We start from the raw sequence: 21,164 nt of genomic DNA on the forward strand, positions 1-21,164 counted from the left end.
AATGCAGGGGACATGGGTTCGAGCCCTGGTCCAGGAAGATTCCACATGCCACTGAGCAACTAAGCCCGTGCACCACAACTACTGAGCCTGCACTCTAGAGCCCGCGAGCCACAACTACTGAGCCCGTGTGCCACAACTACTGAAGGCCACGTGCCTAGAGCCCGTGCCTCGCAGCAGGAGAAGCCACTGCAATGAGAAGCCTGAGCACTGCAACAAAAGAGTAGCCCCCGCTCGCCGCAACTAGAGAAAGCCTGCACGCAGCAACGAAGACCCAATGCTGCCAAAAATAAATAAATAAATATTTTTAAAAAAAGAAAGAAAGTAGGGGCTTTGAAATGATTCATTGCTTTACATTCTAGAAAGTCCTGTTTTTGTTAAAGGTGCGCTATATTAACATAAGCAGTAACTTACAACATTTACATAGTTGTTGTCATCTTGTCCCTTCCTCTGTTTCAAAATTTAAAAAATAGTTGTCAGAATACTTTCACTTTAGAAGTACATTTTTCATTCAGTGCTCATTTGCCTTAGACTTATACTACTTTTAGCCCAAGCTCCACCTCTTTCTGAGACTGTATGAAGAATGATACTGTCTAATCTCTTAGTAGGAAGTGGTGGGTTGGGGTGAGGGAGTCTGGTCTATGAGAACTCGAGGGACTAACTCAAGAGACACTAAAATGAAGAGTGTCTCCCTATGGAAAACAAAGAGAGTAACTAGAGAGCAAATAGTTCCAGTTCCCATGACACTAGGAGGTGAGACAGTTTTCAGTCTCTAACCTCAGTGTTTCAGTTCTCTCCTCCAAAGGAAACCTCAGCAGTAACTGGGAACACTTGTCTATTTCCTCCATAAAAGGATCTTGCCTACAAGTTTAATAGCGATGAGTGTTCATCCCAAAGCCTGCAGCCTAGTGATCATTCCTGCAGTTTAGCTTATAGGAATTCATCATGTGTACCGTGTTTTACCTTTGATGTGTCTATCAGTTCTCCCCCTTGCTGTCCACTCCTAATGCCCTCAGGCACCCTCTGCTATTTCTCACCTACATTCTGCTCATTATTAGTTTTCCTATTCCAATCACTGCCTAATCCATCCTTCTCACAGCTCTCAGAATTAACTTTCTAAAAGACAGAGCAGATCATATCTCTCTCCTACTTTAATTCTTTGGCTTCCTGTTTCCTAAAGGATTCAGTCCAGGCTCTTTTACATGGTGCTTGGCACCCTTCATAGGCTGGCTTTTGCTTGCCTTTCCATTCCTATTAACTTTTTCTTATGTGCATCTGTTCTCCTGCCAGGACAAACTAATTGTCAGTTCCCAAACATGTCGAATAATTTCACACCTTCATACATGCTATTTCTTCTTCCTACGTGGTCTTTGCTCATCTTGTCATCGAGTGGCAGGCTCCTACTCCTCCTTTAAGACTCAGTTTAGCTACGACTTTCTGTGAAGCTTTTCTAACCCCATTCCCACCCCCAAGAAAATTGTTTCTTCATTTGTACCATAGCACATCACTCATAATAGCTCTTAACATTTAGCATTGTAATTATTTGTGTGAAATAAATCTGTCTTATTCATGTAGCAAAGCACCCGGCACATAATAGACAATCAAATGTTTATTGGAAAAAGAACTACTTATTTTCATTACTACTATAAAATCTAAATAATAAGCTAAAACAGGAAGAGGGTTGGATAAAGGGGATAAGAAAGGTTAGAAATTGCCAACTCTTCTCCCTACCTGACCACACCAGTCCATCAATTTGCTCTTTCTTTTGGACCTTGCAGGTGGTGAGGATCCAGGGAAGTTGAGCCATGCCACGTTAAAGAATGGCCATACCACCCCCATAGGGAGTGCCAGATCCTCTAGTCCAGTCCAAGTAGAGGAAGAACCAAGAAGAATAGCAAGTCTTAAGAAGCCTATTCCAGAAGAGGACCCAAAGAAGCGACTAGGTAATTAACTCTGAATTTTTTGCAGTTCGCGGGCCTCTCACTGCTGGGGCCCCTCCCTTTGTGGAGCACAGGCTCCGGACACGCAGGCCCAGCAGGCTTGGCTCACGGGCCCAGCCGCTCTGCGGCACATGGGATCCTCCCGGACTGGGGCACAAACCTGTGTCCCCTGCATCGGCAGGCGGACTCTCAACCACTGCGCCACCAGGGAAGCCCAACTCTGAATTTTTTAGTTTAAGAGCCATGGATCAGTCATTCTAATTTACTTCGGGGGTTTACAAGAGCCAGGGGAGAAATAAAATCCAGAGGGACTTCTGTTCTCCTCTAGCAGTTCCTCACCTAGTTGCCACTTTAAGTACAATTTCTCCCCTCATTCTTGTATTCACAAAATACCTAAATGTGTGATTCTCAAGGATGGAAGAGGATGTTAAATATCAGATAACTGTAGGACTTTTTCAAGCTACACATTCCTCCTCCTCCACCCAAGGGACTCTGTGTCCAGTTGCCTGGCTCTTGTATGAAGAATCACTACCATAACAAGTCTGTCTTATGATTGAGAAAGTGTCATATACCTTAAGTACGTTGAGGTTGGGAAACTTTGTCCATAAACCAATCTATACATTAAATAATGGATGGAATTGACCGTAAGCTATGGGTGTGTTAGCTTTTTCAGTCTGTCTTGTAACTCTTTCCTTTTAAATCACATCTGTTATTACACAGGCTCAACTGGAAACCAGCCTAATTCTGAAGCAGAGTCCATTCCTGAGAATGTACCCAAACAGCCTTTACTTCCCCCTAAAAGACACTTGTCCTCTTCTCACGAAGCAAATGAAGGGCAAGCAAAGGATGCCACTTCCTCTGGCAGCACAGCAAGACCACTCTCCTCCACGCCCACCACTGCCATCACCACAGCACCTGCTGCCACCACGGCTGCCACAAACCCAGCAAAAACGGTTAATTCCTCTGTCCCCCCTTCCCAAGCACCCAGGACTCTGCCTGCTTCTTCTGCCAGCACTAACACTACTGCTACCCCGAGCCTCACTCATACAGTTCCTGCCAAGCAGCCCCCTATCCCTCCCCCTAAACCAGCTCACAGAAACAGCAACCCTGTCATTGGTAAGTAAGTCTTTAGATTTCCATTGTTTGGGGTTTGGTTTGGTTTTAGAGAGTTGTTTGGTTTTTTTGGGGTTTTTTTGCGGTACGCGGGCCTCTCACTGTTGTGGCCTTTCCCGTTGCGGAGCACAGGCTCCAGACGCGCAGGCTCAGCAGCCATGGCTCACGGGCCCAGCCGCTCCGCGGCATGTGGGATCTTCCCGGACCGGGGCACGAACCCGTGTCCCCTGCATCGGCAGGCGGACTCTCAACCACTGCGCCACCAGGGAAGCCCAAGACAGTTGTTTTATTGGATAACTGGTACAATATTGATTTGGTCTGTGAGAGAGTTCTCCATAGCTTGTCCTTATGAATGCCCTCAATATAGAAAAAAGCCTTGAAAATGAGGCAGATGGCTATAAATGGAAACAGTGGGGTTAAATATCACTAAAATTAGGTTCAAGTTTTGGGGGATTAATATTTATTTTCCTAAAACAATGTTTCTGAACTACTGTTTGTAGTTGGGGGACTGTACGTGTGAAGACCACAATGGGTTTGATCTGCTTGGAGAAAAGGGTTTTTTCTTTAACCTACTTTAAACTGCCAATGCCTTCCTTCAGCATAAATCCAGTGGATAAAAAGATGATTGTATAGGTGCCAGTGTAACTTGCGATTCAGTGTCTGGCATAGTACATTCATGGGGAACTGCAAAGGTATTTAAATTATCCTGATAAAATCATGTTTTGTCTCAGGAGAGTTAAGAATGCTACTTTTAATAAAATAAGTGGTAGAAGAATGAAAGCAGGGAAGATAACCAGTAACTTTTTATTGGTTTAGTAATTTTTTTATATTTACCTGAATATATTATAGTATATTTAGGTCAGTTTTCCTTATATAAATTTAGAGGAATTTTAAGAAAGGGAGGAGAGGAAAAAAGGTAGTTTTTCAAGAAAAATGATATTAGGCTTAGTACTGCTTAAAGTTTTTGTTAATGATTGGAGAAGCAAAAAGTGTGCTCATCAAATGGCTAATTAACCAAATTGTATGGAGTGACTAGAACCTTGAAAAACAGGCTTAGAGTTCATTGTGACTATAGCAGGTTGGAGGAGCTTGATAAAAACAGGATGAAGGTTATTATTATTATTATCACTACCTTGGATGGATAGTGCTGTGTTGACTTATCTCTGAGGACTGAGGAGCTTTCATATACTTATTTTCAAAACCTTGTGAAGTTCTATCTATTTTATCTATTATATAGTTAGGGCAATAAGAATGTGAAGAAGTTGTGATTGACTCAGGTTGCAGTTAGTGAAAGATAGAAACCAAACACAACCTTTTCAACTCTGGAGTACAGACCTCTGTCCTGTATACTTGTGTTCTCAACCTGTTGTCTAAACAGGGGTTCTCATCATGGTCACCTGGAGGGCTTGTTAAAACACAGAGTGCTGGGCTCTGCCCTTAGAGTTTCCAATTCAGTAAGTCTGGGGTAGTGCCTGAGAAGTTGCATTTCTGATGAGTTCCCAGATGATGCTGATGCTCTGTATATGGGGACCACACATCGAGAACCACTGCTCTAAACCAGTAGTACTCCACCCTTTTCAGGGTAAGACAATATTAAAAAATGATAATATGTGTACTGTATCCTGGGCTAAACTGCGGAGGCCACTCTTGGCCTCAGATGAATAGCCCAAAGCAATAGGCCCTGTGACTGAGGGACCAACATCAGTCCACAAGTGGTCCTCGGCAGAAAGAGAAAAATAGGATAGTTCACAGAGTTTTTATTAAGGTTAAGTAGACTTGATTTAAAGAACTATCCTTTAGGGAGTTCCCTGCTGGCCTAGTAGTTAGGATTCCGAGCTTTCACTGCCGTGGCCTGGGTTTAATCCCTGGTCGAGGAACTGAGATCCCACAAGCTGCACGACATAGGCCCAAAAAAATAAATAAATAAAAGGACTATCCTTTATTCTGAAATTATGGACCTTCCTAATTCTTTGGTGTTAAAAGACCATTTCTTCCATGAAGGGGTTGTGTTCATAAGTGGTTTACTGAATATCAAGCCTTAGTTGAGGGAATTCACTGGCAGTCCAGTGGTTAGGGTGCCATGTTTCCACTGCTGGGAACCTGGGTTCAATCCCTGGCTGAGAACTAAGATCCCACAAGCCACGCAGCACGGCCAAAAAAAAAAGAAGCCTTAGTTGAAAATAATAAAAATTGACAACCTGAGATTGGTTGAGAATCTTTTTAATAGTATTGGTCCATGAAACCCAAACATTTGGAAACCAATGTTTAGACATTGCTATGTCTACTAACGGGCATAATAGTATTAGGACTAATTAGTAGTGTTGGGACTAAGGAAGGACCACCATAAATAACTGAACAGATGAAGGGAATTTGTAACCCCTCCAATGAACATTTTGGCATCTTTCCCACGGAACTACAGCCAAATGCCATTGGGTATTTGTACCAGAGGGTATGTGTACCAGAGGTCATTTCCTTTACTTTTCAGGTATATGTTTTCCATAAATTACCAAAGGTAATTTACTTTATCAATTCAAATGTTAAAATACTCAAATTTGGTCTTGTCAGGGGTGGGTTTTGTTGTAGATGGAATAGCTAACCACTGTTTTTAGACAGACAGCAAAAATCCAGTCTACCAAAAAATACCTTTTATTGATCCTGAAATTCACATTTTTCGAATCCTTTTTTATATGTGTATGCAGTATTTTTCTAGAAGGACCTTTTAAAATTTTACTTATGAAGAGTGACATTAAAGCATTATCAGATTAGCTAGACTTTTACTTTGAATGCTGCCAATGGAATGGGATTTAGTGCAGTTAAATTTTTAATTTAGGGAAACTAGAAGTGTTGCTCTCTAGGTAAGACATATAAAACCTTTGAAAACAAGTGAGGGGTTTGGGTAGAGGGTTGGAGGTTGGTAACCGAGAGAACTACTATTTAATTATTTTGCAAGGTTGACCTTTTGTGATGTGTTGATCCACTTCTTTTTTTTTTTTTTTTTTTTTGCGGTATGCGGGCCACTCACTGTTGCGGCCTCTCCCGCTGCGGAGCACAGGCTCCGGACGCGCAGGCTCAGCGGCCATGGCTTACGGGCCTAGCCGCTCCGCGGCATGTGGGATCTTCCCGGACCGGGGCACGAACCCGTGTCCCCTGCATCGGCAGGCGGACTCTCAACCACTGCGCCACCAGGGAAGCCCGATCCACTTCTTAGAAGCCATTTGGAGCTCTCCAAAGGGACTTTGTGGAATCAACACCTGAGACGTTGTGGGCTTTGGGGGATCACATAGGGATATATACTGTCATGATACAGGGTAGGGGCCTCTCATCTAGTAAACATGTATTGAGGACCCACTATGTGCCAGGCACTGTGCCCCACCCTGTGAATATGCTGATAGAGACAAGGGGTGCCCTGTTGTCAGGGAGCCCATAGGGTAGTGAAGAGTGGAGATGACAGATTGGACATAAAGGACAAGAAGAGGTGTGGACACTAATAAGAAACAAAGTCAGTGGGATCCAGATGATGGAGCCTCATAATGAGTCCCGGGAACTAGCTGAGTCCTTACCAGTTTGTAGTATGATCTTGGGCAAGTCACATAACTTCTGTGGCCTCAGTTTTTGCTTCTGTAAAATGGTAAAGATGATCTCTTGTATAAGAAGAACATGAAGTCAAGGATAGAAAAGCACCTTGCTTTCTTCAAAGGCCTCTGCGTTTGCTATAAAAATCCAAGATATCATTGATAGTTTAATAATAAAGTGCTCTGATATCTAGATATCATTATTTATCAGTATATGGTAACAGTGCCTGATAGTGTTTGTTTTTTTGTTTCAATCTGCATGTTTAAATTTTTTAATGGAGTACTGTTAGACAAAAGAATTTACTAGCCACATTTTTTTTTGTTTTTTTTCATATTAACTTTATCTACACCAAGATCAAGTCATAAAAAATTGTCATGTCTATTATCATAGTAAAGAAGTAAGAAGTTTCTCATCAAAATATTAAGGTAGTGGTCTTCCTACACCTCTGTATATTTATTAGGGCTTCTATATATTTAAATATTAATTTTGTTTCAGGATTAGATAGCTAGGGAATGGCAAAGCCATGAAATGGTATAATTTGCCCAAAAGATTAAGACTGAGCTCAGCTCTAATTCTAGGCCCTGGACTGGCCCCTCAAAGCACTGTAAAGCCATCTTAAACTGAGGTGTTGCTTTCTCTTTTCCAGCTGAACTATCCCAAGCAATAAACAGTGGTACGTTGTTATCAAAGCTGTCCCCACCTTTACCACCTAAGAGAGGCATTCCATCAACTTTGGTACCCACCTCAGAGTCTGCTGCTGCCACTGCCACCACCACAAAAGCACCAAGTGATCAGAAAGAGAAGAGCACATGCTCTGTGGGCTCCGAACCCCTGCTGATGATCCCCCCTACCGCCCCATCCCCCCCACTGCCTACTCATATACCTCCAGAACCCCCTCAGTCCCCTCCATTCCCTGCTAAGACTTTTCAAGTTGTGCCAGAAAATGAGTTTCCACCTTCCTTAGACCTACCCCAGGAGGTTCCCCAGCAGGAAAGTCAGAAAAGGGAAGTACCCAAGAGGATGTTGGACCACAGCTTTGGGGAGCCCCATGTACCCTCTAGGCTGCCCCAAGTCCCACTGCATATCCGAATCCAGCAGGCCCTGGCCAGCCCACTCCCCATGACTCCTCCCTTGGAAGGCTCTCATAGAGCTCATTCATTGCTCTTCGAGAACAGTGACAACTTTTCTGAGGACAGCAGTACCCTGGGTCGGACCAGGTCACTTCCCATCACTATTGAAATGCTGAAAGTGTGAGTGCCTTTAAAGCTTGCTTCTTGTTCCCTCTTTACTGTAGCTAGTCCTTCTGGGAAAAAATTACTTATAGAGAGAAAATGTGAATAAATTTAAATTAAGAAGAATACTCAACAAATAGGACATGTTCTTGAATTTGAACTTTTACTCTCCTGATTTCTATAACATTGTTTCCATGGCAGAAATTTCCATGATGATACAAAAATTACAAACTTCTGTACTTGAAAATTAAAATCACTATGTATTTTTATATGATATACGGGAAGCAGTGTAACATGGTGCTTATGAACATTGACCTTGGAGTAAGATGGCTCTGGGTTCAAATCCCAGCTCTGCCTCTGATTTACTAGCGTGCAGTAGTGTATGTTACTTAATCTTCCTGCTCTTCAGTTGTCTAACCTGTAAACAGAAATAATACCTACCTCATAGGCTTGCGAGAATGAAATTAGACAAATCTGAAAGCTCTAGTGCCTGGCACAGAACCTGGTAGAGAGAGACAGAGAGAAGCCTAGAGAAAAAGAAGGGAGCTCTGAAAGATAGCTCAGTATTCCAGCCCCACAGACTGAAACTGCTCATCTTTTCTCTCCCTCATCTGTCCCCAAACACTCAATCTGTTCACAGTAGCATTGGTACTTATACCTATTTTGTCTGTCTTTTTAAAATTCAGACAAATTGTGACTGAAGATTAACACTTCTTGGCAAGTTGGAAATTTGTCTTACTAATAACTAAAAGAATGGTTATAGAGTTGTTGCAGTATCCTACTTTTTGGTTTTTTTGCCATAATCTTTTGTACTTCCTGGTATTATTTATTTTGCATTATTTATTTTGAGACAGTTTAGGAATTTGAAGTAGACTAAGTAATAGTTTTATGCCTTCAGAGTGTAAAGCAAAGAAGTTAGTTTTCATCTGTACTTCTCTTTGCTTCCTTGGTTTAGGAAATGGGTTAAGTATTTTTATTGAGTATCTTCCATGAGCCAAGTACTGTGTTAGATGCTGTGTGATCTTCTCATTCAATCAGACCAAGGCAAACTTGCATTTTATGTATTGATCATCAGGGCCCTATGTGCAAGACACTAGTGCATTCTAGAATTTGTCTATTTCATTCTAAGAACAAACCAACAAGGTAGGTATCATTCACATTTACAGAAAAATTAAATAACTTAACAAGCTAGTAAATAAGTTGTAGATCTGGGATTTGAACCCAGAGCCCTTTAGATTAATAGCTGCTAAAAAGTTTCTTAGCAAGAATGTAAAAATTAAGGGAAATAACTATAAATTATTTCATTTATGGACTTTTTCATGGTTATTTAGTAGTTTGCCTTGCAAATCAGTTATTCTTTATGTCTCTGAAAGGAAAACGTAAAATGTAATTATGTTAATTTGTTAGTCCAGACGATGAAGAAGAGGAGGAGCAGATCCACATAATTGCATTCGATGCAGATGTAGCATCTACCTCAGTCATTCCTAAACTACCGCAGTGTCTGCAGGAGGAAGAAGAAGGGAAAGAGAGTGACTCTGATTCAGAAGGTCCTATTCAATACCGAGATGAAGAGGATGAAGATGAAAGCCATCATAGTAAGAAAGGGAGGGGAAGAGAAGGAGAAAGTTCTCTTACAGATAAAGCTGTGTGCTGGTCTTAGCAAGTGTAAGATGCATGGAAGCAGGCACCCTCTCCCATCGAGTCGTCTGGCTGACTGCTCTTGGAAGGCTCTGTGAAAGACTCTTGTCCCTGCTGTTCCCATTGTTATAACAAGCCAGTGAGAGGGAGCCCAGTAGGTTGAGTCAATCAGTTTTTTATGTGTTTGGTTTTGATTTAAAAATTATTTACCTTGATGGTGTTAAAGAATGTGGAGTAAAGGAAAGTTGGTATTTGGGCTTTGTGGAAAAGACAAAAATGATGCACTCCTTCAGCCTAGTGAGCTTCCTGTGTTCATGGGGCAAAGAAAAAAAACATGTTCATGTACACACATCTGTGAATAATAGAATCCTGATTCCTAAAAGTGGAAAGCAGCTTTAAGAGTAGGAACCTTATGAGGTGTGTTAGTGCAAATGCCTCTGTGTTGTAATTCAGAGGCTGTCCCCTGCTTAGACCATCCCTCCTCTAGCAACTCTTATTAAGAAGAAAAATGTAGACAGAGAACTGGTAGAAGGGAAAAGATATTTTTAGCCCGTCTGAGGCCATCTGCTAAAAAGATTTTTAGATGTCCTCAGCTTTACCCCCACCTCTCTGTTAGGTGGATCATCAGAGGCCAGCTAGAAAGCTGGGATTATGATATTGTTTATTCAGACTCTTACCTAGCTCCAGGTGAGGCTGAGCTTTAAGCTCCTACATGTTTTTCTTTCCCTTGTACAAAGGTGCTCTGGCCAACAAAGTGAAGAGGAAAGACACACTGGCAATGAAGTTGAACCACAGACCCAGTGAACCTGAAATGTACGTGAATTCTTGGCCTCGAAAAAGCAAAGAGGAGTGGAATGAAATACGGCACCAGATTGGGAACACGCTCATCCGGTAGGCCTTTTCTTAGAATAGATTGATTTGATTTGATTATGCCAGTACATGTCTTAGAGATGTACTTTGTGGTGGAGCATGCAGGTATCTTTATTTTTTTAATTTTAGAAATAGCATAATTTTTAAAAATACATATTGTACACAGATGGGTATCTTCTAAGAGTTTGGAAATTAAGGAACTAGATGGCTCTCAGAGCTTTAAACCATGAGATAGATCTCACAGCTTTACACCATAAGATAAACATAAGTATGTTTTTTTTTAAAGTTTCTAAGGATTTAGGTGGCTCCCAGGACAGCAAGCCTCTTCTGGCTTGCTCAACCATGAGGTGCCAGCCCAGTTAAAAATCACACACATAATTTCCATTGTATCTATTTCACATGTTCCATGTAACTGCCTCCTTTCAACGTGTTAGTATATTTTTCAAGTCAGCTGGAACCAAAAGCATAGAGAGACTGAATGCAGGCCAGCTTCCTGCATATGTACTATACATAGAGTCTAGGTATACAGACAAGTGTTTGCCCACCTCAGATGTTCCTCTCGGAAAGTGGAACTCCTGGTGTATTCCTTAAAAACAAATAAGGATGCCTGTTAATTAAAATATATTCTCCTCTCCTACCTCAGACACCTGGCTTTGCTGATGGCAATCTTAATGCAGAACTGTGGCCCTCTGAGTGTCAGCAAGAGACCATCAAGATTAGGAATTAGTTAAGAATGGGGATTTTTTTTTCTTTTAGTTTTATTGAGATACATTTGACATACAGCACTGTATAAGTTTAAGGCATAGAGCATAATGATTTGACTTGCATACATCATGAAATGATGACCACAATAAGCTTAATGAACATCCATCGTCTCCTATAGATACAAAATAAAAGAAACAGGAAGAAAAAGTATTTTCCTTGTGATGAGAACTCTTAGGCTTTACTCTTTTAACAACTTTGATATATAACATACATGTTAATTATATTAATCATGTTGTACATTACATCCCTAGTATGTATTTATTTTACAACTGGAAGTTTGTACCTTTTGACCACCTTCATCCAGTTCCCCCTGTCCACCCCCTGCCTCTGGTAACCACAGATCTGATCTCTTTTTCTGAGTTTGTTTGTTTGGTTTTTGGAGTATAATAGACCTACAATACTATATTAGTTCCTGGTGCACAACATAGTGGTTTGATATTTCTATACATTGCAAAATGATCACCACAATAAGTCTAGTTACCATCTGTCACCATACAAAGATATTACATTATTATTGACTATATTCCCACACTGTATATTTCATCCAAGAATGGGGATCTTTAATAATAGATTACTTGGGCTTCCCTGGTGGCGCAGTGGTTGAGAGTCTGCCTGCCGATGCAGGGGACACGGGTTCGTGCCCTGGTCCGGGAAGATCCCACATGCCATGGAGCAGCTGGGCCCGTGAGCCATGGCCGCTGAGCCTGCGCGTCCGGAGCCTGTGCTCCGCAACGAGAGAGGCCACAACAGTGAGAGGCCCGCGTACCGCCAAAAAAAAAAAAAATAATAATAATAATAGATTCCTTTGGCTTTATTGCAATGCTAGTTGCTCATCTTTGAGTGTTTTTTCCCAGGTCATAATCGTCTTAGAAGAGCTTGTTGGACACTAGCAATGAATAGTCTAAAATTAAAATGTAGAAATACAAGAGATTAACATTTACAATAGCAATTTACAATACCATCAAAACTCTTTAAATACCTGTGGATAAACCTGATGAAAGATTGTGTAAGACCTATGCACTGAAAAGTATAAAATAATGCTGAAGAAAGTAAAGAAGACCTAAATATATGGAGACAAATAACGTATTCATGGATCAGAAGTCTCAGTATTATCAAGACATCAGTAGATTTAATGCAGTTCCAATCAAAATACCCCCTTTAATTGACAAACTGATTCTAAAATTGTTACGGAAATATAAAGCAACTGTGAAAAAGAACAGGACTGGAGGACTAACACTGTCTTATTTTAAGACATATTATAAAGCTAAAGTAACCTAAACAGTATGGTATTGACGTAAAGGTAGGATAGACAAAGAAGTCAATGGAACAGAAGAGAGAGCCCAGAAATAGACCCACCCATATATGTGCAACTCATTTATGACAAAGGTACAAAGACAATTTCATTAAGAAGGGATGGTCTTTTCAACAAATGGTCCTGGCACAAAAATAACTTCAATTCATTCAGTGTATCATATAAAAAATTAACTCAAAATGGATCATAGACTTAAATATGAGAGCTAAAACTGTAAAATTTCTAGAATATGGGTTAAAGAAAGATTTCATAGATATGATCTCAAAGCATGGTTCTTAAGAGAAAAACATTGGTAAATTGCACTTCATCAAAATTAAAATTTTTTGTTCTGTGAAAGACACTGTTTAAAAATAAAAAAGTAAAAATAAGCCACAAACTGGGAGAAAAATATTTGCAAACCATGTATCTGATAAAGGTCTTATATCTCTAGAATATATGAAGAACTCTCCAAACTCAGTAAGAAACAACCCACTTTTTAAATGGTGGGGGAAGCAAGGACTTCCCTGTTGATCCAGTGGGTAAGACTCTGCCCTCCCAATGCAGGGGGCCCGGCATGTGGAAGATCCCACATGCAGCACAGTAACTAAGCCCATGTGCCACCACTACTGAGCCTGCGCTCTAGAGCTGCGTGCCACAGCTACCGAAGCCCGCGCACCTAGAGCCGGTGCTCTGCAGCAAGAGAAGCTACTGCAATAAGAAACCCGCACACTGCAATGAAGAGTATCCCCTGCTCACCACAACTAGAGAAAGCCGGCGCACAGCAGCGAAGACCCAACGCAGCCAAAAATAAATAAGTAAACAAATAAATTTATTTTTAAAAATAAAATAAATAATAAAAGACTGATAATATTAAGAGTTGCTGGGGCTTCCCTGGTGGCGCAGTGGTTGCGAGTCTGCCTGCTAATGCAGGGGACACGGGTTCAAGCCCTGGTCTGGGAGGATCCCACATGCCACGTAGCAACTAGGCCCGTGAGCCACAACTACTGAGCCTGCGCGTCTGGAGCCTGTGCTACGCAACAAGAGAGGCCGCGATAGTGAGAGGCCCGCGCACTGCGATGAAGAGTGGCCCCCGCTTGCCACAACTAGAGAAAGGCCTTGCACAGAAACGGAAACCCAACATAGCAAAAATAAATAAATAAAAATTAATTTTAAAAAAGAGTAGCTGAGGATGAGGCCCAGCTGTATTCTCACACAGTGGTGGTAAAATAGACTGGGAGCGTAAAATAGACTACTTCGGAAAACAATTTGTAAGTCTCTTTAAAAAAATCAAACAACATACGATCTAGCCATTCCATTATTTCTAATAGTCCCCCAAAATAGAAACAACCTAAATGTCCATCAAAACATAAATGGATGAATATGAACATAGTCCTGTGATGGAATACTACAGAGTAGTAAACAGGAATGAACTATTTATAATGCCACTACTTGGGTGGATCTCAGTAATTATCCTGAGTGAAAGAAGCTAGACAAAAAAAAGAGTACATACTGTATGATTTTATATAAAATTTTAGAAAATGAAAACTAATTTATAGTTACATAAAACAGATCAGTGGCTGCCTCGGGGCAGGGTGGTTGAGAGTAAATAAAGCAGATGAGTGTTTGCTTGGAGGCAGGGAGATAGAGATTACAAAGGAAAGGAAATTTTGTCAGGGAGGTTGTAGTGGGTAGAGTTGTATGTTCCAAAATAAATCCTAATCTCTGGTACCTTTGAATGTGACCTTATTTGGACAGAGGGTCTGTGTAGATATAATCAACTTAAGATGAGGTCATACTGGATTTGGTAGGCTCTAATCCAATGACTGGTGTCCTCATAAGAGGAGGGAAATTGGGATGGATAGACACAGACACACACAGAGATCGCTGTGTGACTAAGGCAGATACTGGAATGATGCATCTACAAGCTAAAGAACACCAAGGACTGCTGGCAACCACCAGGATCTCGGAGAGAGGCATGGGACACATTCTCCCTCTGAACCTTCAGAAGGAACCAACCTTTTTAACACCTTGATTGTGGACTTCTGGACTCCAGAGCTGTGAGAGAATAAATGTCTCACAAAGTGAATGTTATAAGCCATTCACTTTGTAGTAATTTGTTACAGCAGCGCTAGGAAATCAGTCCAAGGGTGATAGACATGTTCCTTACCATGACTGTGGTGATGATTTTTTTTTTTAAGATTTTTACCCTGAGGAGCTAAATCGTTTAATGCACTCTTTTTTTTTAAATATATTTATTCATTTATTTATTTTTGGCTGCTGTGTTGGGTCACCATTGCTGCGTGTAGGCTTTCTCTAGTTGTGGCGAGCGGGGGCTACTCTTCATTGTGGTATGCAGGCTTCTCGTTGCTGTGGCTTCTCTTTGTTGCAGAGCACGGGCTCTAGGCACGCGGGCTTCTGTAGTTGTGGCTCACAGGCTCTAGAGCTCAGGCTCAGTAGTTGTGGCGCACGGGCTTAGTTGCTCCGCGGTATGTGGGATCTTCCCAGACCAGGGCTCAAACCCGTGTCCCCTACATTGACAGGCAGATTCCTAACCTCTGCACCACCAGGGAAGTCCTGGTGATGATTTTATAGGGACATACCTATGTCAAAATATCAAATCATGCAATTTATTGTATGTCACTTATACCTTCGTAAAGCTGTGGTGGTGTTTTTTTTAATGAACATTGAAAAAAGAAACGCTTTGAAATACATAAAGTTGTAAATTGTATATAAAATGGGGGTGGGAGTTTTCCATGCAACTAAAGAGTTACTAGCACATAGTTCAAATACTGTCAGAGCTATACATTAAAAGTAAGAAATGAAGAACTTTCTGATTCTAGAAATGACAAGTTGTCGTTGGTGAATAACATCTCAGAACTGGGAATGAGATGAGAAACTTCATCAGATATTTCAGAGAGGACTGAAATTAAAATCATAGGTTTTACAGAATATAACTCCAAGAGAGACAACTTTAAATTCCAGTAGTTCCTAAAACACTGGTTTAAAAATCAAAAGAGAGGCTTCCCTGGTGGCACAGTGGTTGAGAGTCCACCTGCCGATGCAGGGGACACAGGTTCATGCCCTGGTCTGGGAAGATCCCACATGCCGTGGAGCGGCTGGGCCCGTGGGCCATGGCCGCTGGGCCTGCGCGTCCAGAGCCTGTGCTCCGCAGCGGGAGAGGCCACAACAGTGAGAGGCCCACGTACCGCCAAAAAAAAAAAAAAGAAAAATCCACCTCCCAACGCAAGAGACATGGGTTCGAGCCCTGGTCTGGGAAGATCCCACATGCCACGGAGCAACTAAGCCCGTGTGCCACAACTACTGAGCCCATGTGCCACAACTACTGAAGCCTGCGCACCCTAGAGCCCACGCTCTGCAACAAGAGAAGCCACTGCAATGAGAAGCCTGTGCACCACGACAAAGACTAGACCCCGCTCGCCGCAACTAGAAAAAGCCCGCGTGCAGCAACGAAGACCCAACACAGCCAAAAATAAATAAATTAATATATTAAATAAATAAATCAAAATCAAAAGAGGACTTCCCTGGCGGTCCAGTGGTTAAGACTCCACGCTTCCAATGCGGGGGGTGCAGGTTCAGTCCCTGGTTGAGGAAGTAAGATCCCACATGCTGCACAGCCAAAAAAAAATAAAACAAAATAAATAAAATAAAAATAAAAAGAGGAACATCAGAGTCATATGGGAAGCATTATACACACACACACACACATACACACACACACACACACACACACACACACACACACACATAGTCTCAGTCCTCATTCTGGTTTCCTAAATGAGAATTTTTATTAATATCTTTGAGGATCTGTGTTAACCCATATGCTGAAGGAGCAAATCTGTTTGGTTGCCACCAGAACAGTCCAAATCTTCATTTTACACATGAGTAACTCAAGGTCTAACTGAGCTTTTTTGTGGTGATAGGGCTTGCTGGCATCAAAGCTAGAACTAGAATCCTGGCCTCCTGTTTGCCTGTACAATTCCTTTTTATGTTGTAATATCTGTATTAACACTTTCAGTGTGAAAAGTGTTTTATAAACACTTTTCATAACGTGTTTCAAAAGTGTTTCATAAACAGATCTTTATAAACAGGACCGGGAGACTTAACATTGACAATATTCTTATTTATCTCCTTTTTAGACGACTGAGTCAAAGACCAACACCAGAAGAACTAGAACAACGAAACATACTACAACGTGAGTCCAGCTATGGAAATGAAGTCGTATAGATTTTCTTTGTGTGTTTCTGACTTTAATATACATGACAGAAAAGAGAAGCATTTTTCAACAAGGGCCAAGGAGAGAGTATTCTAGCCAAGGAAGGAGTATTCATACTTTTTACCCCTGAAGGAACATAGTTCCCCCCAAGCTTCCTTTACAAGATATCATTATGATATTGTTTAGTGTACTGGGATACTCCAGAAAATTGTATTTTAATTTTCTCATAGTATCCTGCACCTACCTTGGGCATTTGAGAGGTTTTGACAGCGTGTGCTGCCCAACTTTTCTCTGCCTTAAGAGAGGTAAGGTAGTGGTTGTATATTTGGAGTGGACCTTCCTATTCCTAGTGTCTGAGAGCTGGGACCCAGAGCAAGTCTCAAATGCAGCGGTTGTTCTGCCTTTTTCATCTCTTAAGGCTTTCATACCTCCAAAGTCAGAAAATAGGACCATGTATTTAATTTGCTTTCTGTTTATGTAAATGACTAACTGAAATAGCATTCTAATCCAGCACAGATTTATTTTTCCCGATTATAGGGTGAAATTTGTCCTTAAATACCTCCACAGTGAAGAGGATTAGGCTTCATAGGGTTACAAGTGTGGGAGCCTTTATAGACTTATCATGTGAAACCTAGTGTGAGCTCCATTCTCCATTGTTAGTGGTTACTCTTGAGCAAAGATCTGCAAAGTTTTTCTTCCAGGGCACATAGTAAATATTTTCAACTTTGCAGGCCAAAGAGCACAAGGAAGCTATTATGTAGGTACTTATCAAACCATTCAAAATGTAACCATTTAAAAATGTAAAGGCCATTCTTAGCTCATGGGCAGGAAAAGTACAGGCAGCTGGCCAGATTTGATACCATAGTTGGCTGACCCATGCTCTTAAGTATTTGACTACACCAGTTGACAAGAAAATTGTCTTGATTAACCAGTCCCAAAGTAAGTATTTTATTCTGACTTGGAGCCTGTAAGAAATATCTGTGTATGGGACTTCCCTGGCAGTCCAGTGGTTAAGACTCCAGGCTTCCACTGTAGGGGGCCTGGGTTCAATCCCTGGTCAGGGAACTAAGATCCTACATGTCATGGGGTGCGGCCAAAAAAAAAAAAAAGAAATATCTGTGTGTAATTACTGAAACGTTTGATATGCAGATTGCCATTTTGAAGTAATATTCTTTGTTTGTGGCTGTCAACTGTAGCTAAAAATGAAGCTGATCGTCAGGCAGAAAAACGAGAGATTAAACGTCGGCTCACTAGAAAGGTACACTGTCTCTGTCTGTCCACTCACTGTGTGTCTTGTATTTGAATGACCTATTTGACTGGAAAGAAATAAATTTGACTTGAATTGCCATAGACTGCTGTGAAAATAGAACACATGATGAAAATACAGAAAACAGCATTATAAGAACTTTTTTTTCCCCATTTTTACTGTTTAAAGAAAGCCTGGCACAAGAAGGTGCTCAATAAATGTTTGCACAAGTTTTGACCTTTTATTTGGTAGACCTGGGATTTTGGTGTAGACTATAAAAGCTGTTGACGTATGGAAGCGGTAACAGGAGGAGTGTGTAGAATTCAATTTTGCAGGGCAAACTGGTGGTTTTCTAAACAGAGAAAGAACTGAACTTGACCCTTAGTAACACCTGAAAAGTATGAAAACCAAATAGGATTTTCTCATTGGTCCCAAATCAGTTAGGGTAGAATCTTTTCTGTATCAAACTTGTGTTAACCCTTAAACTCCGGGATTAAGCCCTTTTTCCTTTCCCTCCCTCCATAATAGTTGGTGATTACCTCCTGTAGATTCTTGGAGTTGGTCTGAGTTCTCTAGACATTTCTTAAAATGTATAAGAATCCCCAGGAGAGCAAGGAATCTAGGCATTTTCCTCCTGATTTTTCCCACTTCTCCCCTTCCCCAGGACCAGAGGAATTATCCTTGATAGATTGAGCAAGTTACCTGATTGTTCAACCTTAAATCATGATTTGTTACAGAATCTGATATCTTGGGCATTATTCATGGTGAAAGGAAATTCACCCTTAATATTACCCATTAATAGATATTGCTTTCATATTAAATGTATTCACTTTCTAATGTATTAGATATGAATTTGTAGCCCTGACCCTTTTGCTACCCAAAATGTGGTCCATGGAGCAGAAGCATTGGCATCACCTGGAGTTTGTAAGAGATACAGAATCTCAGGCCCCACCCCAGATCTGCTTAGTCAGAATCTACACTTTAACCACATCCCCAAATGGTTTGTATGCATGTTGAAGTTTGAGAAGCACTGGTTATACTGGTTTATAGCAATGGTTCTCTGTCTTGGCTGTGCACTGTGGAGCTTAAAGAAACAAACAAACAATCTCCTGATACCCAGAATCTCTGAAGATGGACCCAGGGATCAGTCACATTTAAAGGTCCCCAGCTGATTCCGATGTGCACTGAAAGGTTGAAGCTCTGAGTTAGAGGCAGTTTGAATGCATGATTGATGCCTAACTCCTGGCATAGTGAACTGAGAGCCTTCATTTCTTTCAGCTCAGTCAAAGGCCAACTGTGGCTGAACTACTTGCCAGGAAGATTCTGAGGTTTAATGAATACGTGGAGGTAACAGATGCTCATGATTATGACCGGCGAGCTGACAAACCTTGGACCAAACTGACCCCTGCTGACAAGGTGTCTGTCGTCTGTCTGTCTCTCTTTCTTTATTTGAAGGGTACAAGACATTAACTAGAAGGGGGAACCATAACAAAATTTCTACTTCTCGTATAATGTTAAATATCTAAGGTACAAAATACCAAGATGTACCAACCAAAACTTTATACTAATGACTTCACCACCACCACCAAAACTGAAACAGAAGAAAATCCCTGCTGCATCACAGAGTACAAAAATCTGGAAATACAACACATTTTTAAACAGTGGTTATGTTTGGTTGGAGGGAGTTTGGATGGAATATTTTAGTAATTACCCATATTTCACTTTTATAACAGGAAAAGCACTTTTACATGCTGTGGAAACTATAAAAAGTACAATATCTCTTTGGAGGTCTTCAAGTGTTTCGATTTAACTGGAGATTTCAGGTTTATTATGAGATGAAGGGTGTCAGGAAAGGCGATATGCATCAGGCTCAGAGCTTCACTCAATGTGTTGACCTGGCTTCCTCCCTCCCTCTGGGTTGCCTTCCGGGGGTCGCAGTCACTCCCAGAGTTAAGCACAGTAGAGACTAGATGGCAGATACACTGCTGTACTCTAGCAGACAGAAGATGCTGAAGCGTTTTTGTTTCTACTCTGCAGGCCGCCATAAGAAAAGAATTAAATGAATTTAAAAGCTCAGAGATGGAAGTTCATGAGGAGAGCAAACATTTTACACGGTAAGACCCAAATACTGTGAGCTAAGTAGAGCTCCACCAGAAAGCAAATGTAGCAGAGTTGTTCAGCTAGGAAGAACTCTAATGACATAGTTAAAAGAACAACACTCAGTGTTAATTGCAAGAAGACTACGTTAAGAGAAACAGATGAGAACTAAGAGGCATAGTTCATGCCTTATTGAATATGGCATTTTATGTATATTATCTTATTTAATCCTTGCAGCAAACATACCAGGTGTGTTCATATCCCCATTTTCTTGATGAGGAAGTAGACTCAAATAGGTTAAGTAACGTGCTTGACTTGCACAACCAGGATGTGGGGAAAGGAATGAATGACTAAAAGCCACTGGGTGCTCTCTTCTCTGCACTTCACTGTCCCAGGTTATGGATGAGGAACTGTTGCTGAGCTAGACAACAGCCTGCCCTCTCTGGTTTCAGTCCTTTCTAGCACACTTGATCTTACCAATTTAGTGTATAAACATCATGAAACAAGCCAAGAAGCATTTTGATTTGGAATTACTGTTGTGATTAAGGACCCAGCCCATACCTAAAGACTCAGCGAGCCACAAATGGAATCAGTGAAAGTATCTAGGTGACTCCCAGAACATTTATAAAAGGAGGCTAAATGAAAGAAGTTATAATGACAATTACAGTTTGCTGTAAAAAAAAAAAAAAAAGGAAGAAGCAAAATTGGAAATAAAATATTGTTAAACTTTTTTCGATCACAGTACAGACAAATGGTTATTTTAACTACAGAATTTTTTTGTACTGAACTCTGACAGGATTAGAGAAGGCAGATTCTTTGAACAATAGTAACACCATTCAGGGTGCTGTAATATGAACTCAAATAACAAACCATACTTGCCAGCAAGGAGATTATAGTCTAATCCAGGAAGAGACCTATGTACCACTGTGTACAATCCATATGATAAATGCCTTAGTCATTCTGAGGCCTGAATCTGTCAGGTTTCGTATCCCAACTCCACCATTTCCTGGCTATGTCAGTGTTAGCTATTTTTTTAAAATAAATTTATTTATTTGTTTGTTTATTTATGGCTGCGTTGGGTCTTCGTTGCTGCACGCGGGCTTTCTCTAGTTGCAGTGAGCGGGGGCTACTCTTCGTCGTGGTGCGTGGGCTTCTTATTGCAGTGGCT

The 21,164-nt window shown here is 41.1% G+C and overlaps 1 protein-coding gene across 17 annotated transcripts in view; it reads left to right on the top strand.

The window, feature by feature from the left end:
* Positions 1-21,164, top strand: part of PHACTR4 (phosphatase and actin regulator 4) — a 117,076-nt gene that overhangs the window by 91,903 nt on the left and 4,009 nt on the right. For all 17 annotated transcript variants that reach the window (XM_067725076.1, XM_067725077.1, XM_067725081.1 and 14 more), the window contains 9 exons: positions 1,776-1,940; positions 2,658-3,053; positions 7,270-7,873; positions 9,263-9,450; positions 10,231-10,384; positions 16,577-16,632; positions 17,850-17,911; positions 19,178-19,315; positions 19,937-20,013. In XM_067725076.1, coding sequence (XP_067581177.1) covers positions 1,776-1,940; positions 2,658-3,053; positions 7,270-7,873; positions 9,263-9,450; positions 10,231-10,384; positions 16,577-16,632; positions 17,850-17,911; positions 19,178-19,315; positions 19,937-20,013 — 1,840 coding nt within the window. The remainder of the gene's footprint in view (positions 1-1,775; positions 1,941-2,657; positions 3,054-7,269; positions 7,874-9,262; positions 9,451-10,230; positions 10,385-16,576; positions 16,633-17,849; positions 17,912-19,177; positions 19,316-19,936; positions 20,014-21,164) is intronic.

Source organism: Pseudorca crassidens, chromosome 2 (assembly GCF_039906515.1).
Source record: "Pseudorca crassidens isolate mPseCra1 chromosome 2, mPseCra1.hap1, whole genome shotgun sequence".
Lineage (NCBI taxonomy): Eukaryota > Metazoa > Chordata > Mammalia > Artiodactyla > Delphinidae > Pseudorca > Pseudorca crassidens.